The sequence below is a fragment of the Phyllobates terribilis genome, unplaced genomic scaffold (assembly GCF_046119375.1).
Source record: "Phyllobates terribilis strain yellow unplaced genomic scaffold, ASM4611937v1 Scaffold_13__5_contigs__length_258822181, whole genome shotgun sequence".
NCBI classification, from domain to species: domain Eukaryota; kingdom Metazoa; phylum Chordata; class Amphibia; order Anura; family Dendrobatidae; genus Phyllobates; species Phyllobates terribilis.
In genome coordinates, this window is record NW_027362773.1 from 133,420,732 (window position 1) to 133,447,255 (window position 26,524).

The 26,524-nt window shown below is 45.0% G+C and overlaps 1 protein-coding gene across 1 annotated transcript in view; it reads left to right on the forward strand.

Annotated features, from left to right (window-relative positions):
- Window positions 1-26,524, forward strand: part of LOC141173623 (uncharacterized) — a 116,714-nt gene that overhangs the window by 88,420 nt on the left and 1,770 nt on the right. Inside the window, exons 17-24 of the mRNA XM_073657924.1 lie at window positions 10,504-10,599; window positions 14,086-14,214; window positions 17,993-18,032; window positions 18,176-18,299; window positions 22,736-22,828; window positions 23,690-23,717; window positions 23,853-23,916; window positions 24,173-25,777. Of these exons, the coding sequence (XP_073514025.1) occupies window positions 10,504-10,599; window positions 14,086-14,214; window positions 17,993-18,032; window positions 18,176-18,299; window positions 22,736-22,828; window positions 23,690-23,717; window positions 23,853-23,916; window positions 24,173-25,777 (2,179 nt within the window). The remainder of the gene's footprint in view (window positions 1-10,503; window positions 10,600-14,085; window positions 14,215-17,992; window positions 18,033-18,175; window positions 18,300-22,735; window positions 22,829-23,689; window positions 23,718-23,852; window positions 23,917-24,172; window positions 25,778-26,524) is intronic.

Genomic DNA, 26,524 nt, shown 5'->3' on the forward strand with positions numbered 1-26,524 from the left:
CAAGTCTTGCCGTCCCCACGAGTTGTGCGTCAATCCTCTTTATGTCAAAGTTCCTCCACTGCTTCTGCCTCCTCAACCTCCTCTCGGTCTTCCACCTGCACCCAAAGCCTGTCTGGTCATGCCACAAGCTTTCTAACTGCGCAGAAGGGATCCTGCACACCTCCTTACTATGCTGGCAGTAGGGCTCATCGTCATCAGGCGGTTTTTACATTGAAATGTCTGGGAAATGTGAGTCACACAGCTGAGGAGTTGTGGTCAGCTCTGGAGAACCAATTTCATGAATGGTTGTCTCCACTGGACCTGAAACCAGGGAAGGCCGTGTGCGACAATGCTGCAAACCTGGGTGCGGCCCTTCGCCGGGGCAATGTCACACACGTGCCTTGTATGGCTCACGTGTTGAACCTGGTTGTCCAGCAATTTTTAGCCCACTATCCCAGACTAGATGGCCTTCTGCAGAGGGCACGGTCGCTGTGTGCTCACTTCCGCCGTTCGCATCCCGCAGCTCAGCGACTTACATCTCTACAGAAGTCGTTGGGCCTGCCACTTCACCGGCTAAAATGCGATGTGCCTACCCGGTGGAATTCAACTCTGCACATGTTGCAGCGACTGTGGCAGCACCGACAAGCCCTGGTGCAATACGTTCTGACGTATAGCCTGGGCCAACGAGATTCAGAGGTGGGGCAAATCACGCTGGAGGAGTGGTCTCAGATCAGGGGCCTATGCACCCTTCTGCACAGTTTTGAAATGGCGACGAAGATGTTTAGTGCTGACGATGCCATTATCAGCATGACTATTCCGGTGATTTACATGCTGGAGCACATGTTAAACAGTATTCGGAGTCAGGTGGTGGCACAAGAGGAGGTGGAGGAAGTAGAGGAGGAGGAGTTGTATGCGGAAGGGCTAACATCTGCAAGGTCCAGACGGTCGGCAGCACCAAGGCGGCAGGCATGTGAGGGTGGGGGAGATGATTTTACCAGGGCGCATGGTAGCAGCCAAACTAGTGAGGAAGGTGCAGGAGCCCAGGAAGAAGTGGAGGACGAACTGATGGAAGACTCATCAGATGAGGGAGACCTTGATCACATTTCTGTTGTGCGAGGTTGGGGGGAGAGGACAGAGGAAGGAAGCATGATTGTTACCTCGCCACCAACACAACAGGGACTTGGTGCTCCTGGATGCGCAACACACATGAGTGCCTTCTTGCTGCACTACCTGCAACATGACCCTCGAATTGTGAGAATTAGAAATAATCCTGACTACTGGGTTGCCACACTGTTAGATCCCCGGTACAAAAGTAAATTTGCAGAAATTATTCCTGCCATAGAAAGGGATGCACGCATGCAGGAGTATCAGCAGAGACTGTTGCAGAATCTTACATGTGCTTTTCCACAAAATACCAGTGGTGCACGTAGTGAATCTCACAGTTCCAACTTGCCAACCGTGGGACCGTCAAGTGTTCAGCACTCAAACCGTAACAGAACCACAGTATCTGCTGGTAACATCAATTTTGCGGAATCATTTCACCACTTTTTTAGCCCATCCTTTGCAAGGCCACAGGAGACAAGAAGTCTGACACATAGTCAACGCCTAGAGACGATGGTACAGAAGTATCTCCAAGTAAACATTGAAGCCACGACTGTGTCACTGGACCCTTGCTCTTTTTGGGCTTCCAATCTGGATAAATGGCCGGAGCTAGCCACTTACGCCTTGGAGATCTTGTCATGCCCCGCAGCCAGCGTTCTGTCTGAACGTGTGTTCAGCGCTGCTGGTGGTGTGCTGACAGATAAGCGCACGCGGCTCTCCACTGATAATGTAGACAGACTCACGTTCATAAAGATGAACAAATCATGGATCCGAAACGACTTTTCTACCCCTGTGTCATCCTGGGGAGAGTAAAAGCTTGATGATTGGTTAAAATCACCCTACCAACCGTTTTAAGCTTTCAAATTACTAATCCTGTTTATCTGTATCTTGACTGGAAAATAATTTGGGCTTTGTAGCAGTGTGCAGCACTGATCCTATTAGGCCATCTATAATAAGCTTCACCAGATTTAAAATTAAAAATAATTTTTAGCTGCATCTAGCCCGGAAAATAATTTTGGGGCTCCGAGATGCGCAAGACACATAAGTGCCTTCTTGCTGCACTACCTGCAGCATGACCCTCATATTGTCAGAATTCGAAGTAATCATGACTACTGGGTTGCCACACTCTTAGATCCCCCAAACTTTTCGATCAACCTTTTCATTTTAATAAAGACCAAAAAAATGGTCATTTTTGAAATTATAAGCATTAGCAGGTTGTTAGAAACTGAAATCAAACAGTTTTCAACTCAAAACTTTATTCTAGGTGATGTTACATTTTCACATAGGACCCCTTGTTCGAAAGGAGCTTCTGAACTCTCTCGTCCATTGAATTTGTCAGGTTTTGGATGGTTTCTGCTTCAATTGTTTTGCATGAGGACAGAATACCCTCCCAGAGCTTTTGCTTAGATGTGAACTGCCTCCCGCCATCATAGACACTCCTTTTAATGATGCTCCAAAGGTTCTGAATGGGGTAGAGGTCAGGGGAGCATGGGGGTCACACCATAAGTTTGTCCCCTTTTATGCCCATATCAGCCAGAGATGCAGATGTTTTATGTGCAGCATGAGATGGTGCATTATCATGCAGAAAAATGATCTTGCTGTGAAATACACGGTTCTTCTTCTTGAACCATGGCAGGAAGTGCTGTTTGAGAAAATCCACATACATTATGGAGTTCATCTTTAGCGCCTTCAGGGATCCTAAAGGGGCCGACAATCTCTCTCCCCATGATTCCAGCCCAAAACATTACTCCACCTCCTCCTTGTTGGCGCTGTAGCCGTGTTTGCGTGGGGTGTCCATCAACCAGCCATCCTCCACTCCATTCATCTGGACCATCGAGCGCTGCACGGCACTCATCCGTGAACAAAACAGTTTTGAAATCAGTCTTCATGTAATGTTTGGCCCACTGGAGCCGTTTCTGCTTGTGTGAAGTGGATAGAGGAGGTCGACAGGATGGCGTATGCACAGCTGCAAACCTCTGAAGGACCCTGCATCTTGTTGTTCGGGGGACGTTGGAGGCACAAGCAGCTTCAAAAACTTGTCTGCTGCTATGACAAGGCTTTTTTGCCGCTGCTCTTTCAACCTGACGTAATTGCCTGTAGGAAAGAGTCCTCAATTTGCCCTTATCAGCACGCACACGTGTGTACTGTGAATCAGCTACATACTTCTTGATTGCCAAGACACTTCATCCTGATCATCGCACAATGTTGATTGTAGTCATGCCTTGACCTAAACACTCCACAATTTGTTGCTTCTCAGCAGCCGACACATCCTTTTTCTTTCCCATTTTGGCAGAAAATGTAGGCTGCTTAATAATGTGAGAGAGCCTTCTTAAGTAGTCTTGCCTTTCATTGGACACACCTGCCAAACTAGTTAGCACAGGTGTCTGCAATTGCTTACAGTGATATAAAGAGCCCTGACACACATCACCATCAATGAGTTTAACTGACAAACAAACAAATTCTTCCCTTATCACTCCTAAACACTTTTTGCATAATAATTTGGAACGTGGTGTACATGTGCTTTTCCACAAAACACCAGTGGTTCACGTAGTGAATCTTACAGTTCTAACTTGCCAACCGTGGTCTGTATGGAATTGTTCAATAAAGGGCCCAAAATTAAGATAACATAGATGGGAGAGGTCTCTATGAATAGGAATTCCTAAGTATTTGATACCCTGTGAGGGCCAGGCAAAGGGAAAGTTGGACTGGATGGAATCCTATATGGATTTAGGGAGGGAGACATCGAGGGCCTCAGACTTCGCTGCATTGATTTTAAAATTTTACCATGTAACAAAGTGATCTATTTCAGCCATAACAGCAGGGATGGATATATGTGATTGAGTGATATATACTAGGACATCATCAGCAAATAGAGAGCACTTGTACTCGGTGCCTCCCACCTCAATCCACCTAATATTGGGGTTATGGCGAATTGATGAGAGCAGGTGCTCCGTCACTAGGATAAGAGAGGGGACAGAGGACATCCCTGCCTTGTCCCATTGGTGATTGTGAAAGGTGATGAAAATGTTCTGACGCACCCCCTGGGCCTTGGGACACCCGGAGCCGGACCCTTTTTGGTGGATGCTGGTGGTTGTAGTCTTCGTGGCGGCGATCCGGTTCCGTGGCTCAGGGCGGTCAAACCAGTGGCGGAACTATTTATGTGGTTTTGATGTTTAAATGTCCGACTACGCCACCCGTGGATTGCGGTCAGAGTGAACCGCCGATACAGGGCAGACTGCTAAGGCTGGTGTTGTGGGTGCAGCAGAGCGTAGCATAACTCCCCACGGGAGGAGTATAGCCTCAGGGCAGTGTATGCGGAGGATGGGGGTGATGGTGCAGGGCAGCAGCAGTAACGACACGGAGTCAGTGATGCAGTTCAGGGCCTTTACTCACAGTTCTTATTATCCAGACCACGTCTGCAGGTAACGGCTGCCCACGTCATACTGTGCTCACCAGGTGAGGGGCTCAGACAACTCCCAGATAACTTTGGAGCGCTTCACAGGACCCCCTTTGTGTGTCCTTTGTCTGGCCTTTCTTACCAACACTTCTGTCCGGCTGCCTCGGGCCTCCTCTTGGTAAACTTGGCGCCAGTTTCCCTGACCCTATGTGGTGCCTTCCTAGCGGGTGGAGCAAGGGGCTGCGCCACATAAAATGTCAGAGCCTCCGATTTCTAGCTGAGGGTCGTTTCCTGCCTCCACTAGTTCGGGGACCGGTCTCCCCCTTTGGCCTGACCCCTCCACGCAGGTGGATTCGGGCGTGCGGTGGCGACTCGCCCGTCCGCACCCCTGGGATCCCTTCATTCCTCGTTCCTGGAGCCTTCTCCACTCCTCTTCCTTCCTTCTCCCTCTTGCAGGCCTGGGCCTCTGTTACTAGGCCCGCCTCCGGAGCAGAGCTCATGCAGAGCCCCTGCTCCCTGCCACTTCTGCTCAGACTTCTCTGCACTGAACTAAGATGGTGCCCACCTTTTATACTCCCTTCTCAATGCACCCAGGAACTGCTTCCTCCCTGCTCCTGCACTGCAGGGTTCCCCTTCCTCAGTGTTCCCTCCCCCCACTCCAGCCAGGGACAGGGACTGTCGTGCCCATCTCAGGGGCATATTGGTCGCCCTGCCACACGGCAATGTGGTGTAATGCATGCAGGTGTCGGGTCCTGATCCACACTCCATCCTTATCTGAGAGTGAGATATCACACCTCTGGGTGAGGTGCAATACGTCGGTAGCAACCGAGCCCTCGGTGCTACAGTTCCATTTATCTTCAGCCTAGGTGACGTATTGTGATACAGGGCCGTGATTTTGGCTATAAAAGGGTCCCCTAGACCCCTACCCCAAGCTTTTTAAGAGAATCATATATGGCGTGCCAGGAGACTCTATGGAATGCTTTCTCAGCATCCAACGAGAGTATCTACTTACAAATTTTTAACTGCATCTAGCCCAGGAAATACTTTGTGCCTAGTAGCAGTGTCTGCTAGTCAGCGGATTATCCCGGCTGTTAAGCAAGCTACACCACCTGTAGTTTGGACACTTAATTTTTTCAAAGGAAATGCTTCGGGACCACGGGATACTCAGTGAAGAGCATCAGGAGGCACCCCAAGGCATAGGGGCTGGGACTGGCACTAGGATGCCTTGCGGTGGACAGCCGAGCTCGATCCTTATAAAAGCTTTTTAACTGCAGCAGCTTTAGTGGACGCTACTGGAGCTGGAATTACGCGGCTGCTGGCATGAGACTTGCCCTCCAATAGATCCTTGTAAATGGATTTAAAGTGTATTCATTCAAATTAGAGGGACAATTTAAATTAAAAAGCTTAGAGCTGCCTCCACCACAGGGGGGCTCTCTCGACCCACCAGCGGACAGGCACCAGTATTGGGAGAGGGGGGCTGGCCGTCAGGGTTCACCGCGGCTCTGGCACAAACCCGGCGACACGGAGGTGGCACGGGCAGGAGCGGACTGGCCGTCTCGGCTTCTCACTTTTTGGATTTTAGAAGGGCATGACATGCCTATATCTGTGTCTCCCCCTCCTTTTACTCCTCCACCTCTTTTCTTTTCGCATGACTATATGTACTTGTCACTTTTCCATGTGTTAGTTGTGTCTTCTGAGCAGTTTGTCAGCTTTTGGACACCTTTGAAGGTGTTTTCTATGTGTTTCTATGTGTTTTTGTTTGCCTGCCATTGGTTTTAACGGTGTTCGAAGGTGTTCGACGAACAGTTCGACGAACAGTTCGGCGAACACACGGGTGTTCGACGAACCGAACCGAACTCGAACACTACGGGGGTGGCTCAACACTAGTTATCAGTTAGGTTTTGTGTCTGTAAAGCAGATTCTGTGATGCATGTCCTACTGTTTACACCTTCTGCCTTTCGCTTATATTCATCTATGAGCTTCCCCCTGACATACTCCAGTGTAAGCTCATCATCTGGACGCGCATCTAGTGCGGTTACAAGCGTATCATAGCTCTCTGGAAGGCCACTAAGCAGTAATGCGGCCACATGAAAGTCCTTTAGATCTTCCCCAATGCCTCTCAGGCGTTTTACAACTTCCAGAACACTTCTTATGTAATCCTGCATATCCTGGCCTTTCTGTAGCTTAGACTGGTACAGCTTTCTCATGAGATAGAGCTTATTGCTTAAATTTATCCTCTCATGTACCTTTTGCAACTGCTCCCACATTTCCTTTGCAGTATTACATTTACACACATGCACAATCTGGTCATCATCTATACTGAGTGTTATGGTACTTTGTGCTTTCTGATCCATCTCTGTCCACTCCTGTGGCACTGGGTCAGGTTTAGGCTCCTGTGTGTATTTCCATGTACCTTCTCTTATCAGCAGCATTTTCACTTTGAATTTTCAGGATTGATAATTCTGGTTAGTGAGACTTGGCACTGTAAATTTCATGGAGCTGCTGCTGGTGGCCATCTTTGCTTCTTCTCAGTTTGCTGTCTTTCTTTCTTTTCTTTCCTCTGTGTTCTGGGGATCTGTGACTCTGGGACTCTGGGGACTCTGGTACATCTGGGCTCAAAACCTGTTAGCAGAGGATTAATCCGCATTACATCCAGAGTTTAGAACACAGAATGTAAGTTTATTCATATCCAGCATAGGCACAGCATGGAGTCTGGTGTTACTGCAGCATGAGGAAATCAAAGACATATAACAACAACACAGGAAGAGAAGGAGGGGGCATCCTGTCTGTGTGAGTTTTTTTTTTTTTTTTAACTAAACTTTGTTAACAACCTCACAATATGCACAACATATGAAACAGCACAGTAGTTGTTGCAATACACATACAGATTAATATGTATTATTCCAACAGTGTGACACTGCATTGCTGATTTGCTGTGATTCCTAAATGCTTTTACTTTTCAATAATGCCCCTCATTAGAGATGAGCGGATTGATAGAGTCGAATTTACTGAAATTCACAGTTTCACGTGAACTCAAACATTTTGAGATTTGACTTGCGGTTCGCCAAAGAAAAAAAAACTTGCCCGACACCATTTCTCGCACATCATTTGACATGACAGTGTGGACTTCCCCATAATACCTGCTCATCTTACGAATTATCATGCCTTGTACATTGGTGATGAATACCTGGAACACCACAAAACAGCGGTACCCGGTGGAGCATAGTTTATATGGCAGAGTCATTTTCCATCTCCAGAGTCACTGGGTAAGTCTCTCTCTCCTGTAGAGAGCAAGCTCTTATGGTCAGAAGGGTCCTCTCTCTCTCTCATGCAGAGTGTAATCTCTAATGATCAGCGGGGTCCCCTCTTTCCTGTAGAGTATAAGCTCTTACGGTCTGCGGAGTCCTCTCTCTCCTGTAGAGTGTAAGCTCTTATGGTCAGCGGGGTCCTCTCTCTCTCCTGTAGAATGTAAACTCTTATGGTCAGCGGGGTCCTCTCTCTCTCCAGTAGAGTGTAAGCTCTTATGGTCAGCAGGGTTCCTTCTTTCTCCCTCCCCTGTAGAGTATAAACTCTTATGGTCAGCGGGGTCCTCTCTCTCTCCTGTAGAGTGTAAGCTCTTATGGTCAGCAGTGTCCTCTGTCTCCTGTAGAGTGTAAGTTATTATGGTTAGTGGGGTCCTCTCACGCTCCTGTAGAGTGTAAGCTTTTATGGTCAGCAGGGTCCTGTCTCTCTCTCCTCTAAAGTGTAAGCTCTTATGGTCATCGGTGTCCTCTCTCTCTCCTGTAGATTGTAAGGTCTTATAGTCAGTGGGGTCCTCTCTCTCTCCTGTAGAGTGTAAACTCTTATGGTCAGCGGGGTCCTCTCTCTTTCCAGAAGAGTGTAAGCTCTTATGGTCAGCAGTGTCCCTTCTTTCTCTCTCCCCCATAGAGTATAAGCTCTTATGATCAACAGGGTCCTCTTATTGTCAGCAGGGTCCTCTCTCTCTCTCTCCTGTAGAGTGTAAGCTCTTATGGTCAGCAGTGTCCTCTCTCTCCTGTAGAGTGTAAGCTCTTATGGTCAGTGGGGTCCTCTCACTCTCCTGTAGAGTGTAAGCTCTTATGGTCAGCAGGGTCTTGTCTCTCTCTCCTCTAAAGTGTAAGCTCTTATGGTCATCGGTGTCCTCTCTCTCTCCTGTAGAGTGTAAGGTCTTATGGTCAGTGTGGTCCTCTCTCTCTCCTGTAGAATGTAAATTATTATGGTCAGTGGGGTCCTCTCTCTCCAGTAGAGTGTAGGCTCTTATGGTCAGCAGGGTCCTCTCTCTCCTGTAGAGTGTAAACTCTTATGGTCAGCGGGGTCCTCTCTCTCTCCAGTAGAGTGTAAGCTCTTATGGTCAGCAGTGTCCCTTCTTTCTCTCTCCCCCGTAGAGTATAAGCTCTTATGATCAACAGGGTCCTCTTATGGTCAGCAGGGTCCTCTCTCTCTCTCTCCTGTAGAGTGTTAGCTCTTATGGTTAGCAGTGTCCTCTCTCTCCTGTAGAGTGTAAGCTCTTATGGTTAGTGGGGTCCTCTCTCTCTCCTGTAGAGTGTAAGCTCTCATGGTCAGCAGAGTCCTGTCTCTCTCTCCTCCAAAGTGTAAGCTCTTATGGTCATCGGTTTCCTCTCTCTCTCCTGTAGAGTCCAAGGTCTTATTGTCAGCGGGGTCCTCTCTCACTCCTATAGAATGTAAACTGTTATGGTCAGCGGGGTCCTCTCTCTCCAGTAGAGGGTAGGCTCTTATGGTCAGCAGGGTCCTCTCTCTCCTGTAGAGTGTAAACTCTTATGGTCAGCGGGGTCCCCTCTCTCTCCAGTAGAGTGTAAGCTCTTATGGCCAGCAGGGTCCTTTCTTTCTCTCTCCCCCGTAGAGTATAAGCTCTTATGATCAACAGGGTTCTCTCTCTCTCTCTCCTGTAGAGTGTAAGCTCTTATGGTCAGCAGTATCCTCTCTCTCCTGTAGAGTGTAAGCTCTTATGGTCAGTGGGGTCCTTTCTCCAGTAGAGTGTAAGCTCTTATGGTCAGCGGGGTCCTCTCTCTCCTGTAGAGTGTAAGCTCTTATGGTCAGCGGGGTCCTCTCTCCAGTAGAGTGTAAGCTCTTATGGTCAGCGGGGTCCTCTCTCCAGTAGAGTGTAGGCTCTTATGGTCAGCAGGGTCCTCTTTCTCTCTGCTGTAAAGTGTTAGCTCTTATGGTCAGCAGGGTCCTTTCTTTCTCTTTCCCCTGTAGAGTGTAAGCTCTTCTGATCAACAGGGTCCTCTTATGGTCAGCTGGGTCCAATCTCTCCTGTAGAGTGTAAGCTCTTATGGTCAGCAGTGTCCTCTCTCTCCTGTAGAGTGTAAGCTCTTATGGTCAGCAGTGTCCTCTCTCTCCTGTAGAGTGTAAGCTCTTATGGTCAGCAGTGTCCTCTCTCTCCTGTAGAGTGTAAGCTCTTATGGTCAGCAGGGTCCTTTCTTTCTCTCTCCTCTGTAGAGTGTAAGCTCTTATGATCAACAGGGTCCTCTTATGGTCAGCACGGTCATCTCTCTCTTTCACCTGTAAAGTTCAAACTCTTATGGTCAACGGGTTCTCTCTCTCTCCTCTCTCCCACATGTATTTTATGAGCAGCTACAATATTCATGTGAATTTATTTCCCGCAAGACGCATTTTCGAGGAAAATTCAGCAAAGTCGGCAAATTTGAATTTCAAAAGTTCCGCTCATCTCTACCACTCATAGGTCATCGTGAAATATTTAGGAGGGAACACATCTTGCAAACTGCTTTGTTACATTAGTGGCGTCCTATTTCAGGACGATACTCCAATCAGTGAGCATTTTAGAATGAGCCATTCAAGCATAAATGTTAGTAAAGGCAGACGACAAGGTTGGGGACAGGGAACTGTTTTTTATACACCTGTCAGACTGATTAATACACCTAATTTTAAGGATTTAGAAGCATCACAGTACTTTTACCCATACACTGTAGCTCTTAATGCAGTCACTTCTTATAATATTTTCTGCTTCTCATCTATTTTAATCACAGGGCTACGAGGTGAAAAAGACCGATCAAGACTGTTGTGGAGTGTGTGAACAGACCCACTGTGTCCTAAATCAGAATGGTGTCTGCCAACTCATGAAGGTTCGTCCATACCATACTGACCAGCTGAGGGGAATGGGGATAACTCGGTACCCGGGCCTTTAGCCTGGCCTTTAGGGATGTCGCGGTGGTCGGCTCCCGGGTCCGTAACCTGGGGTCGCTCTTTAAAAAGGGGGTTTATATTTGTAAAGTTTATAAAAGAAAGAGTTCGTGACGCCACCTGTGACTTCTGGTGAGGATCACCAGCGCTGCGCAGTCCACTGAGGCTGATGATAAGGCAGCTGGATGGAATAGCTCCCCACACGTGGAGCTGGGCCTCAGGGCAGTATAGGAACGGGGATGCAGGACAAAGAGACTCCGCCGGGCCAGAGCATGAACAGGGACGGACACAATAGTCACTTCAATACCTTTTACTGGTGGAATTTCAGGCACTCCCCGGAGCACTGTAGGGTGAAGGGTGTATGTCCGGATCCTCCCCAATGAGCAGGTTTTGGGCCTCCTGGCTCTTGCTTCTGCGTAGTAAGTTTCTGACCTGCCTGGAGCTAGGCCTAACTTTGTCTCTGTGCTGCGCTGGCTGACCTTGTGGTAGGGCCTTCTCTTGGAGTGCACGCTCCCGACTTACAGGGCCTATGTGTCTCCTGGCTCTGGTACGTATCAGCACTTTAGCGATCCTGGGACCTGTAGTTCTCCAGGGATTCCGGTTTATCTTTCTGGGTCGTGGAGATCCCGACAAGCTTCGGACCCGTTGTTCGGTAACTACTTCTTCTTCGGGGTGAGCTAATTAAGCTCCTCTTCCCCCTATGAACTAACTCTCTACTCTTTTTGCCTTCGGTCTACTCGGACCCTCAATAGGCTACTCACACTAATGGCAGCGTGCTGCGTTTCACCGATCTTATGGCGCCCGCACACCTAAAGCTCACCTCTCTGAGCAACAACCGAGTCTGGACTGTGCTCCACTGCAGGCTGACCTCTCTCAGGCTTCTTTACTGCAGGAACTCTCTCACCAGACTAACTGCCGCCTGGCTCCACCTTCCCTTTTATATCTCCCTAACGGGCTCCCTCTGGTGGTCTGAGGTGGAAGGCGGAGATGTGTGAATGGTTATGGGGGCCTCTTGTGGAGGAATCCTTCAATACACCCTTCTAGGATTTGTGATACCAAGCACAGCTGGGCTTCACAATACTGCCATACCATTCCATACCATTGGTAATCTGATTTTGGGAGACTCTGATTTTTCTACATACAATACATATTGATGGGGCCTGCCACTTTGAATAAGATAAAGATGTCCAAGAAAGATGTCGAAGACAAAGTATATAAAGAAATAATGAGCAAAGAATATAAAAAATAATTGGTAATATTAATGACGCGCCCCCTAGGCCATGTGGGGAACCCGGAACCGGGCCCTTTTGTGGATTCTGGGGGTTGTAGTCACTGTGGCGATGACCCGGTCCCGTGGCTCAGGGTGGTCAAACCAGTGGCAGTCTATTTATGGGGTTTTTATAATTTAATGTCCGACTACGCCACCCGTGGATTGCGGTCAGTGCGGACCGCCGCTGCAAGGCAGACCGCTGGGGCCGATGGTGTGTGCAGCTGAGGTAGTGTGACTCCCCACGGGAAGAGTGCAGCCCAAGGGCAGGGAATGTGGCTAATGGGAGTGATGGTGCACGGGCGTCCCAGCACTAGTAGTGCTGGTGCGGCGATGAAGCACAGAGACGTGGTGTTGCAGTTCAAGTTCTTTACTCACAGTTCTTTATATTCCAAGTCACTCCGCCGACAATGACTGCCCAAGCCGTGCTGGGGCTCGGTCAACCCCCAGGCAATTCCAGAGTGTGGCACAGAACTCCCTTCTATTCCTTTCGCTGACCGTGCCCCACCAGTGACACTACGTCTGTCCAGCTCCCGCAGGCCTTCTATTGGGAGGGCTTCGTGCTCACCTCCCTGACCCTATGTGGTATGCCTTTCTAGTAGGTGTAATGAGGGGTCGCACCAAGGTATGATCGCAACCGCCGGTCCTTGGCTGAGGATTAGTCGCCTCCACCAACTTGGGATCCGGTACCCTGTTCTGACAACCCGTCACCCGCAATCTCCTGGGTCTTTAGGGTTCCTTCTGCCTTTCGTGTCTCTGGGCCTTTCTATACTTTGGGTACTTCGCTTGCTGTTTCTGTTCCTTTCTGTTTCTGCTCCTTTCTGTTTCTGTTCCTTTCTGTTCCTGTTCCTTTCTGTTCCTGGCCTTCACTCTAGGCCTGCCTCCTGGAGCTGGGCCCAGACTGAGCCACAGCTCCCTGTCAGCCCTCCTGGCTGAACTCCTTCTCTCACTCCTCTGACTGAACTGACTCCTTCTTCTCCACACAGAACTAAGATGGTGCCCACCTTATATACCTCCCTCTCTGTGCATGAGCCCAGGTGACTTGCAACCAATGGGCTGCTACCTATGCCCAGAGACCGTCCCCTCCTGCTCCTACATCAATGGGTTTTCCTCCCCCCTCCCCACTCCAGCCAGGGACAGGATCTGTTGTGCCTGCCTTACTGTACTAATGGGAGCACCATTGAGCTGTCCCCCGGAAATGGGGTGTGTGTGATGCATGCAGCTAACCGAGCCCTGGTCCACACTCTATCCTTACCCGGGAGTGGAATATCACATCTCTGGTTGAGGTGCAATACCCCTGTAGCGGCCGAACCCTCGGGGCGCTACATTAACATGAAAACTGCATGGTGTCTTGAGGTGGCTTTGGTCTAGAAAAGTAATTCTAAATGTATCTCAGTTTATATAAATAAATTATATCATAGTTTTCCCTCAGCACCTACCAATCACATAGCATAAGAACATGTCAAGGAAAGAACTTAACTTGTGTCCCTTAGCACATCCAGATCAGGCTCAAGATCTATTAACACCTCTGAAAAAAATACTGCGGAGCCGATTCATTGAACATTTTTGCCTGAAATCTGGTGTAAAACTGTTCGAAGTATTACCAATTTTTTGCACAACTCATCGTTGAGTAAAACTTTCGTGGCTTTTGGCGTTTTTACACCAGCTCCAGCTACATTTTGAAAAGTGGGTGGCATTTAGTGCAAAAAGTATTTTTGGCAAATTCATCACACATCATAATTTATGCTACAAAAGTGGTGTAAATTAGCAGTTGCACAACAGCTGAAGGATTTGACTATTTCATACATTTTATTAATTCGTAATGAACTTGGTGGACACAGAGAATGGAGAAGATGGAGATATTACGTTCTCAGTCGTTTCCTCACCTGTGATACGACTCTGTCATGAGAGAGAATCGGATCACAGTAAGATGACACTCGGATTAGAGTTTGATCCAATTGACATTAACGTCATCGATCCAATTTTTCCACATGTGAGAATCAACAGCCGTATGACCCCGGCCTTACGGCAAGTATGGTAAATGTGATAAGTCCGAAAACCCATCGATTCCTTCAAATATTGGAGAATGCATTGAAAAATCATTAAAAACCTTTGAATTAAAAATATATGTATGCTAATACTTTTTTACTGTTTTCTACAGCCTGAAGAAATTCGAAATGCTGAAAATGACAACTGCACCTTGTACAGCTGTACTAGGATCAGGAAGCAGTTCATCACATCCATCTCACAAATCTTATGCCCTCTTTTTAATGAAGGCTTGTGTGAACCAGTGAGTAACATTGACGAAAACACCTAATAGATTACTTTAAAAAAAACAAAAAAAAAACAACAACAAAAAAAAACATATATATATATATATATATATATATATATATATATATACATATATATATATATATATATATATATATATATATATATATATATATATATAAATAAATATATATATGCAAATTTATAAAGATATATAAAATATATAAATATATATGTATTGCAAACTATGAGATCATCAGCATTGGTTTAGGATTGAATCCATTTAACAAAGCCAAGGAATCTAATGTAAATGTCTATTTTCCACTCGGTTCCAATGTGCAATATTTGTGTTAAGCACAGGAACAGTGTTTAGGCTGAGTTTTTGGGTTGCAGTCCATAGTTTGTTTTTACATTTTTTAAATCCAATGCATGTCAATTCTTTGTGCAGATTGAAAGTGGACTTCATTCTTTGCCATGGAAAGTGTGAAATCTGCTCAAAAAACAGCAGCATGTATCATGTATGGATTCCGCTGCTGATTATTCTCCAAAAAGCTGCAGATATGCGGAGGAAGAATCCACACCAAAATGCAACATATGAATCAGCCAAACAGCTGCTTCCTTGTTCAAATTCACAAGTGTAGCTATTATTTTTAACACAAGTCATCCATCTGCCCCTGGTGTCTCCATCCTGCCCCTGGTGTCTCCACCCTGCCCCAGGTATCATGCATCCTGCTCCAGATGTCTCCATCCTGCCCCTGGTGTCATCCATCTTGCCCCAGGTGTAATCCATCCTGCTCCAGAGGTCTCCATCCTGCCCCAGGTGTCTCCATGCTGCCCCAGGTGTCATGCATCCTTCCCCTGGTGTCTCCATCCTGCCCCTAGTGTCTCCATCCTGCCCCAAGTGTCATCCATCCTGCTCCAGATGTCATACATCCTGCCCTATGTGTCATCCATCATGCCCCATGTGTCATCCATCCTGCCCCATTTGTCTGCATCCTGCCCCTTGTATCATCCATGCTACCCAGATGTCTCCATCCTGCCCCAGGTGTCATCCATCCTGCTCTAGATGTCTCCATCCTGCCCCATATGTCATCCATCCTGCTCCATGTGTCATCCATCCTGCCCCATGTGTCATCCATCCTGTCACATGTGTCATCCATTCTGCCCCATGTGTTATCCATCCTGCTCCATGTGTCATCCATCCTGCCCCATGTGTCATCCATCCTGTCACATGTGTCATCCATTCTGCCCCATGTGTTATCCATCCTGCCCCATGTGTCATCCATCCTGCTCCAGATGTCTCCATCCTGCCCCAGGTGTCTGCATCCTGCCCCATGTATCATCCATCCTGCCCCATGTGTCTTCCATCCTGCCCCTGGTGTCATCCATCCTGCTCCGGATGTCTCCATCCTGCCCCAGGTGTCTCCATGCTGCCCCAGGTGTCATGCATCCTTCCCCTGGTGTCTCCATCCTGCCCCTGGTGTCTCCATCCTGCCCCAGGTGTCTTCTATCCTGCCCCTGGTGTCTCCATCCTGCCCCGGGTGTCATCCATCCTGCTCCAGATGTCTCCATCCTGTCCCATGTGTCATCCATCCTGCTCCAGATGTCTCCATCCTGCCCCATGTGTAATCCTTCCTGCCCCCTGTGTCATCCATCCTGCTCCAAATGTCTCCATCCTGCCCCATGTGTAATCCTTCCTGACCCATGTGTCATCCATCCTGCCGCATGTGTCATCCATCCTGCTCCAGATGTCTCCATCCTGCCCCATGTGTCATCCATCCTGCTCCATGTGTCATCCACCCTGCCCCATGTGTCTGCATCCTGCCTCATGTGTTATCCATCCTGCCCCATGTGTCATCCATCCTGCTCCAGATGTCTCCATCCTGCCCCATGTGTCTCTATTCTGCCCCATGTGTCATCTCCATCCTGCCCCATGTGTCATCTCCATCCTGCCCCCATGTGTCATCCATCCTGCCCCAGGTGTCATCCAGCCTGCCTCATGTGTCTCCATCCTGCCCCAGGTGTCATCCATCCTGCCTCATGTGTCATCTATCCTGCCCCATGTGTCTCCATCCTGCCCCATGTGTCATCCACCCTTTCCCATGTGTCATCCATCCTGCCTCATGTGTCATCTATCCTGCCCCATGTGTCTCCACCATGCTCCAGGTGTCATCCATCCTGCCTCATGTGTCATCTATCCTGTCCAGGTGTCATCCATCCTGCCTCATGTGTCTCCATCCTGCTCTAGGTGTCATCCATCCTGCCTCATGTGTCATCTATCCTGCCCCATGTGTCAGCTCCATCCTGCCCCATGTATCTCCATCCTGCTCCAGGAGTCATCCATCCTGCCTCATGTGTCATCTCCATCCTGCCCCCATGTGTCTCCATCCTGCCCCAGGTGTCATCCATCCTGCCTCATGTGTCTCCATCCTGCTCCAGGTGTCATCCATCCTGCCTCATGTGTCATCTATCCTGCCCCATGTGTCTCCATCCTGCCCCATGTGTCATCCATCCTGCTCCAGATGTCTCCATCCTGCCCCAGGTTTCTGCATCCTGCCCCATGTATCATCCATCCTGCCCCAGGTGTCTTCCATCCTGCCCCTGGTGTCATCCATCCTACTCTGGATGTCTCCATCCTGCCCCAGGTGTCTCCATGCTGCCCCAGGTGTCATGCATCCTTCCCCTGGTGTCTCCATCCTGCCCCTGGTGTCTCCATCCTGCCCCAGGTGTCTTCTATCCTGCCCCTGGTGTCTCCATCCTGCCCCCGGTGTCATCCATCCTGCTCCAGATGTCTCCATCCTGCCCAATGTGTCATCCATCCTGCTCCAGATGTCTCCATCCTGCCCCATGTGTAATCCTTCCTGCCCCCTGTGTCATCCATCCTGCTCCAGATGTCTTCATCCTGCCCCATGTGTAATCCTTCCTGACCCATGTGTCATCCATCCTGCTGCATGTGTCATCCATCCTGCTCCAGATGTCTCCATCCTGCCCCATGTGTCATCCAGCCTGCTCCATGTGTCATCCAGCCTCCTCCATGTGTCATCCATCCTGCTCCATGTGTCATCCAGCCTGCTCCATGTGTCATCTACCCTTTCCCATGTGTCATCCATCCTGCCTCAAGTGTCATCTATCCTGCCCCATGTGTCTCCATCCTGCCCCAGGTGTCATCCACCCTTGCCCATGTGTCATCCATCCTGCCTCATGTGTCATCTATCCTGCCTCATGTGTCTCCATCCTGCTCCAGGTGTCATCGATCCTGCCCCATGTGTCTCCATCCTGCTCCAGGTGTCATCCATCCTGCCTCATGTGTCATCTCCATCCTGCCCCCATGTGTCTCCATCCTGCCCCAGATGTCATCTATCCTGCCCCCATGTGTCTCCATCCTACCCCATGTGTCTGCATCCTGCCCCATGTGTCTCCATCCAGGCTCATGTGTCATCCATCCTGCCCCATGTGTAAAAAAAAGCAGTAAAAATGCTGCTATTTTACAACATTTTGGAAAACTAAGGCAAGAAAATTGCATCGGCATAATAGGCCTAGCAAACCTTTCACATCTGTCGGAAACACTTGTATTTGTAGAATGATTTCTCATCCACCTTCTTAATCAGTACCTCCCAGTAATCTGTGATATGATGTGAACATCTGTGACCCATAATATATCCTACTTGTACAAAAAATTGATCACTACATTTTATATAGCTAGATTTATTTCCATCCTTTCTGGAGCATTCTCATCTGTTTTTCTTAAAATGTCTTTTCAAACAAACTGTAAATGTTTTTGTATGTTTTCACAGGGAACCGTTCAATTATTACCCAATGGGTGCTGTAAAGTGTGTAAGTATAGAAAATATGAATACTGTTACTGTTCTTATATATTTTTTATCATTTAATCTCTATACTTTAAAAATATAAGAAATAAGGAATCTGTTTTGTTTTTCTGTCAATGTAAGAATAATGGGATACAATTTACTGTGCAGGTATTGAAAAGACGTCTTCCTGTCAACTGAAAGTAAACTATGACTATATGCTCGTCAATAACTGCCGATCAGAAAATAAGGTTCAGACGTCTCGCTGCGATGGGACATGTGGAACCTATTCCATGTAAGTTATAACGCAAAAAATATTCATCAAATTAAATGCACCAGAATGTGGGGAATTTGCACCAAAAAAACCTTATCACTCATCATTTGCACTATAATTATGTTCTTAGACACTGTCTGTGTCTTGTTCAACAAGGCGGCTTGACTGTGCAACACTGCAGAAAAAAAATGCACCAATATTTTAGTGCACATTTCTCCAGTGAAATCCTACACTTGCATTTTTTCTGCTTCTGGTGCATGAAATCTGACTAGTATACCAGGTGTGCAAAAAAAAAAATGTTTACGAGACACACAGTTTAGACAGTCACAGTTAAATATTTGGATTTTAAGGAATTTTCATTTATATTTTTTAAAAAAACAATTAATCCAATCCTTCACAAAAAAGATTGCACAAGAAATGAAAAAAACTCAACACAGTCATTTGTGACAAGCAAGCACACCATCTCTCAGTGGCACTGATTTCAGATTTTTTTCTGCGCTTTGCTGCTGCTTTCTAGTGCATTAAGAATGAAGAAAAATGTGTAATTGTAGTTTAAATGCAGCAGGACAGATGCCTGCCATCACAAATCAATCACACGGAGTCTGAAACTCTTGCTGTCACCTCTCTCATCTCTCTCCCCTATCAGTTAAATCTCTGTATTTTCAGACTACCATTCTCATCTGCTTCAGTTTTAGAACACTTAACTTTTTTTCAAATGTTTTAGGATTTTCTCTTCCCTTGTCTATTACTGAGCTGTGAGCTCTGACATCCTCCCACTATCTCAAATCACCCTAAATGGCTGCTGCATTCCCTGCCTAGGCTTTTATATAGGCTATGATAGTTCCTCCTCATTGACTGATTTACCATATCATGTGATACCTGCAGTTCTATTAAGAATCCTGCCCAGTCGCACTTGAGGTCATGTCAACTTTTTGTGGTTGGTGCAATCTTCTAAAATGTCAAAAATGATGGTGGGCATTTTTGGTGATTATTGGTGTTATTCGCATGACATAGATTCGATCATCTCTAATCAATACATATTTGTCTCCCCATGTTCCTAAGACACTCCCCTGCAAATATATACATTTCACTTGTGTCAGAAGTGAAAAAAAAAGAATGAATGGGATGAATAAAACACAACGTGTCTCAAATAGAAGCATTGATGAGAAAACCAAAAAAATTATAGTATGCAAAGAAAGGGGTAAAACGTTTCTGGCGTTTGCACCCATAAATGGACTGGTCCTTAGGGGGTTACACTGAGTAATTAAACAGGATATAGTAAGCGCCAAAAAATCCCCTAGTGGTGATTGCATGCAACCATAAATTTTACTCATGTCTCCCACACTCCTATGGTACTCATTTTTCTATTTTGCTTTGCAGTCATAAAAATGATTTTTATCATAATGCTAAAAGCCAATACATGATTCCCTTTTTTATACTGTAGTTATTCGACGGAAGCCAGAGCCATGTCACACAGATGTACCTGCTGTCAGGAGGTGCAGACCAGCCAGAAGAGCGTCAAGCTGCAGTGTCCTGATGGCAGTGACGTGAATCACGAGTACATTAATGTGGAGAAATGTGACTGCATAAATACAGACTGCGGACACGAGAATGCCAATGAATATCAGAGCCCTGTCCGAGCTCGGAGAGCCGCAAGGAGGAAAGGTCTTCATTAGGAAGAAGCTTTCTGAATTCATAATGGGAAATACTATTAAAAACTGAATGTATTGTCCCATAATTAATGTCATTTTTGTTTACCTTATGTTTTATTTTTCCTGCCTTGAATTAAAAGCACTAATATTATATTGTTGTTATGGTTTCTTTTCCCAACCTAATTAGAATCAGGACTAATACAATACAAGACCACGTGCACACGTTGAGTATTTGGTCAGTATTTTACCTCCAGTATTTGTAAGCCAAAATCAGGAGTGGGTGAATAATACAGAAGTGGCGACTTGTTTCTATTGTAATGTTGTGGTAGCCCTTCCAAGAAGAGCTAATTTGGATTGGGATACAAATTATCTCCAAATCTGCCATTTTTGGTTCAAATTAGATAAATAAAATAAATAAATACGATGCATTGGAGAAAAGAAAATAACACACAGCCAGTGTCTAAGTGTACAATTCTTGTCTGCCCTCAGATCCCAAGCAGCAAGCATTTTATTACACCCCAGAAGAAAGGGTATGGCTATGTGCCTAACCTAATACAGAAAGTATACAGAAATAACAACGTCTTAAATTATGGAAACTGATGCAGATGTCCTTGAACTAAACTAACTCTGTCTAATGAAAGCATAACAGAAAGATAGCTTTATACAATGCCCTGTGTTATCGATTTTATGAATAACACCAGCGCCGGACTGGGGTGTCTGGGGCCCACCAGGGACATTGACTCCAGGGGCCCACCCACCCTTCAGCTATTTGCAAATACCTGTTATCCATTATACCCATTATATTGGCGGCTCCTGCGCTCACCAGAACTGCGATGTACAATTACTGTAGTTTGCATTAAAGGGTTTTTATTGGTGAAAACAAGTTATCAGCGATGCACAGGTTGGGAAGGTGATCACTTATTTATTGGTGGAATCCGCACTGTCAGAAGATTTCCAATCACCATAAAAAACTGCGTTTACGTAAACCAGATTTTTTGAAAAGAGGATGTGAAACAAATGATATTAAAAAATTATTTATTTTTATTACATCAATTTAAAATCTTCAATAAAAAAGCATAAAAGAGCAGTGGCCTATCGATCCCATGCAAGAAGTCTTCCAATTGATAGATCATAGTAATATTATGTCATATATTGTATTATTTCACAAAAAAGGAGGGGGGAAGTTGATGTAAACATAAGACCAATAAATGTGATGTTTATAATATCAATTCCAACTGTAGAAAGGTCAAATATTAATCAAAAATTATTATAATATATTATATTGCACTGTTGCACAAAAAAAAAACAAAAATAAGGAGGAAGTGGTATTATATATCACAATTTATGGGAATATATGTATAAATGCATATATCTCCTGAAAGAAAGTTATTTTTCCCCAAACTGTATTCTATCAATTGTATAAATCTAGTATTAATTGCAAGTGTAGAAGTAGCCTTCCATTCAACAATGTGTCATCATTTGCATAACTCTCCAAGGATTCATAATGGTGTGACCGGTGGAAGTATAAATCTATTAGTTACAAGTGTAATGATAAGCTTCCATCAGTCTCCCCATTCTAGTTATCAGGACAATGTCCTGGAATGATCATGATCATGCAAAATAACCAACATAAAGGAGGTCCAAAAAATACACTTACTGAGTGTTTCTAAGACATGGAGACAATCTCACAGGGATCCGCCCGACGCCGCCGTTTCGCTTATGTGCTTCTTCGATGGGGCGTGCAGTATGTGTGTGTGTAGTACCTATTTATAGGCTGACTGTCAGCTGTTTTGAATTCCCGTAATTGGTGGAGAATGCTTGGTGCATGCGCACGCTACATGACTCCGTGTGTAGAAAGATGACTTCCGGAGTGTAGCGGCTGACACGCATGCGGTGAAACGCATGCAGTGTCTAATGCGCAAAACCGGAAGTCCACGGGTCTGTATGCGTACATGCGCACTTCTCCAATGTGGAATCCCCATATATCTGTGGCGTAGTTCAAAAGAGGTGTGACAAAGGCCATGAATGGGGCAATACGAGGGCGGACACCTACCGAGGATCCTTAGATTTCTACAGGTACTTGCACATTGTGAAATCCTCATATGTTAATAGCGGGACTCCGGAGAAAAATTTGGATGTCATAAAAAGAGTGGTAACAGGACTAATGTAATAATATGTGATAAAGAAACAGATAATAAATAATGTCAAAGCAGTATTAAGAATGTGAAAGAAAATGAGGAGTGAAAGTCAGGCGAAAAAAGTGTATATGGGAAAAGAAAAGGAGAAATAAAAAGATGAAAAAGGAGTTAAAATAAAAAAACAAGGAAAAGTGTAAAAGGAAAGGATAGGGACCGTAGTTGGTGAACAGTGAAGGAGAGTAGTGAAAAAAATGTAAAGTAAAAGTGTGGAGAGGTGAAAGTGATAAAAAACTTAATCCAATAGTATGGAATAATAAACTTAATCCAATAGTATGGAAAGAGCGATAAGGAAGATGATGGTGTGGAAGAGTGAGAATAAGGTTAAAGTGAGAGAGTGTACATGGGCAATATCAAAAAGGTATAAATATAAACAGTGCACAGTGTGTATAGTGCAAATATATGTGCTATCTAGTGAATGGGAATTGTGTAAAATTAATGACATAAATTGTGACACTATTATAAAATATTTCAAAATATATGTGTAATCCCATATACATAGCTCAAAGATTGGGGCGACCAAAAAGTCCTTTAATCAGCTAATGCTGATTTTTTTCTCTTTTTTTCTCTCTCTTTTTTTCTTTTTTCTTTTTTCCTTCTTCATCCAAAGTGGAACAGGGATGAATGACTCCTTGTCCCAGAAAAACCGCCTCAGAGGAAAACCGAAAAACAGCGTCCAGAGATCACCAAAAAACAGCCAAAGGTAAGTGCTATGTAAGAGAAAAACTAGTTAAAATCATTTAAAAAACAAACATACTTAAGAAGGTGACTCAAAAGGATCAAAAGGTATACCAGAGAATCTAAGCAATTTCTGAAAATATGTAGATATCAGAGAAATACCCAGAAGTTGGTGAAACAATTTATAAGAAAGCAGAGAACCCGAACTGTTCATTTAGACCTTGGGGCGATATAGTGCCCAGTCTAAATATCCACCTACTCTCCAGTCTTGCCAGTGCCTGGCTCAAATCGCCTCCTCTAGGGCCCAAGTCAATTTGATCAATGGCTCTTATTTTTAAGCCACTTGAATCACTGTTGTGGTGGAGCTTAAAATGTCTTGGAAGGGTTCTCAGTTTAGTTATTTCTTCCATAGACATTGTTTTCTCAATGTCCAGCACATGTTCTCTAGTTCTTGTTTTCAATTCCCGAGTAGTGAGACCTATGTAAATTTTTTTACAGGGGCATTGAGCATAATAGATAACTCCCTTAGAATTACAGGATAGGGCCTTTCTGATCTCATATGCTCTACTATTGTCATAATTACTGAATTCTTTACTATTAATCATATTTTTACATGCTTTACATTTTCCGCATGTATAGAATCCAAGTTTATTTCCGTCAATTAGGCATGAGGTGGGATTTTTTTCATAATGGCTGTGTACCAAAGAATCTCTCAAATTTTTGGATCGTCTAGCAACTAGAATTGGTTTTTGTGGTAAAGTTTTTCGTAATATCGGGTCTGTCAATAGTACATCCCAATGTTTTCTCAAAATCTCACCGAGTTCCGGCCATTGTACATTGTAATCTGAGATGAATCTAATATGGTTATATGTGTCTTCATTCATAGTTCTCTTACCATACAGCAGTTGTTGTCTGTTGGTTTTTTGTGCCCTTTTGTATCCAGCTTTAATTGTTCTATTACTGTACCCACGATCCTTGAAGCGCCTTGTAAGGTCTTGTGATTGATGTTGAAATAGCTCATTATCAGTGCATATTCTTCTTAATCGCAGGAATTGGCCTACTGGAATACCCATGATGGTGGCCGGCGGATGCGAGGAGGAGCTGTGAAGTATGGTATTGGTGGCAGTATCCTTCCTATACACTGGTTCTGAAGCCAGCACTTCATGCAGTGAGTCTGAAGAGGCCCCCATATACAATAGACCAAATACAAGATTCCATCAAAAAAAATATCCAGAAATATTTCTTAAGAAACCGAGTAATAAACCGAACGATCGATTGAAGGTAGTCAATTTGTCTAATTTAACATTAACTAAAACACAAATCAATGTTTTGGAAAAAGGCCTAACTTTCTCTCCATGCTCTTATTTAGATCCATTCACGGTGGTGAAGGACCTACACCTTTTCGCCAGAAAAGTAATATTACAAAAACTCCATTTCAAAGCTGATCTGGAACTTCTTTTCCCCACTGAACTGGAAAGAAAAGCTCTCAGAGACCTTGAAGACTTAGAAAAGGAAAGCCAACTAAGCATAGGAGGTGGGTTTCCTGTGCATCTAATACACAAATCCAAGAACTTTCCTCCTCTTTCTACATGTTCTGCGGTGGATGTGTTCACCAGGCTGGTAAGCAGGGAAATAGAATCACTTCCTCATGCCCCAAAAAATCGTATAAATCTAGATCAGGAAGAAAGAAAAGCCCTTGCAGACCTAAAAAAACTACCCAACGTAGTAATCAAACCAGCCGATAAGGGTGGTAATTTGGTTATTTGGCCACACCACCTTTATGAAAAGCAGGCTAATAAAATCCTTGACTCTCCAAATTGTTATCAGAAACTTACATATAATCCACTAAATCAATTTCAATCCCAGTTGGTTATAATTTTGGAAAAAGCGGTAGAGGCCAATATTATCCCTAAAAAATTGGTTGAATCAATTAAAAAATTGCGTCCCAAACTACCAACCTTCTATTTGTTACCAAAATTACACAAAGACCCGATAGACCCTCCCGGGAGACCTATCATCTCTGGCAATGGGAGCTTGTGTGAAAGCTTATGCACTATCGTAGATTTTTATTTACAACCGTTAGTTCATACGCTACCTTCATTCATAAAAGATTCCACAGAAGCCCTTAAAAGAATTGATTCAATACATCTTGAACCTGGATCTGTGATGGTGACGGCGGATGTGGAGGCTCTTTATTCATCTATTAGACATCATGATGGTTTGGAGGCAGTGTCTTTGTTTTTGCAAGAAAGTAACATTGATAAATCCATGTGTGAGTTCATTATCATCCTTCTCCAATTTATCCTTGAACATAATATCTTTATTTTTAATAAGAAGATTTATTTGCAGAAACAGGGAACTGCGATGGGGGCCTCTTGTGCCCCCTCGTACGCAAATTTGTTCTTAGGAGCATGGGAAAGGCAACTTTTCCATGATGGCGTCGATGGCATCCACCTCGTACAGGGGTGGATGAGGTACATCAACGACATCTGGTTCATTTGGGAAGGCTCCACTATACAACTAGAAAAATTCTTTGGATGTCTTAATCAGAATTGCTTGAATATCAAGTTGACATTCCAGTACGGCAGAGAAGTCAACTTTCTGGATTTACATATTTGGGCCATTTCAAATGGATATCTAATGACTGATGTGTATAGGAAGGATACTGCCACCAATACCATACTTCACAGCTCCTCCTCGCATCCGCCGGCCACCATCAAGGGTATTCCAGTAGGCCAATTCCTGCGATTAAGAAGAATATGCACTGATAATGAGCTATTTCAACATCAATCACAAGACCTTACAAGGCGCTTCAAGGATCGTGGGTACAGTAATAGAACAATTAAAGCTGGATACAAAAGGGCACAAAAAACCAACAGACAACAACTGCTGTATGGTAAGAGAACTATGAATGAAGACACATATAACCATATTAGATTCATCTCAGATTACAATGTACAATGGCCGGAACTCGGTGAGATTTTGAGAAAACATTGGGATGTACTATTGACAGACCCGATATTACGAAAAACTTTACCACAAAAACCAATTCTAGTTGCTAGACGATCCAAAAATTTGAGAGATTCTTTGGTACACAGCCATTATGAAAAAAATCCCACCTCATGCCTAATTGACGGAAATAAACTTGGATTCTATACATGCGGAAAATGTAAAGCATGTAAAAATATGATTAATAGTAAAGAATTCAGTAATTATGACAATAGTAGAACATATGAGATCAGAAAGGCCATATCCTGTAATTCTAAGGGAGTTATCTATTATGCTCAATGCCCCTGTAAAAAAATTTACATAGGTCTCACTACTCGGGAATTGAAAACAAGAACTAGAGAACATGTGCTGGACATTGAGAAAACAATGTCTATGGAAGAAATAACTAACCTGAGAACCCTTCCAAGGCATTTTAAGCTCCACCACAACAGTGATTCAAGTGGCTTAAAAATAAGAGGCATTGATCAAATTGACTTGGGCCCTCGAGGAGGCGATTTGAGCCAGGCACTGGCAAGACTGGAGAGTAGGTGGATATTTAGACTGGGCACTATATCGCCCCAAGGTCTAAATGAACAGTTCGGGTTCTCTGCTTTCTTATAAATTGTTTCACCAACTTCTGGGTATTTCTCTGATATCTACATATTTTCAGAAATTGCTTAGATTCTCTGGTATACCTTTTGATCCTTTTGAGTCACCTTCTTAAGTATGTTTG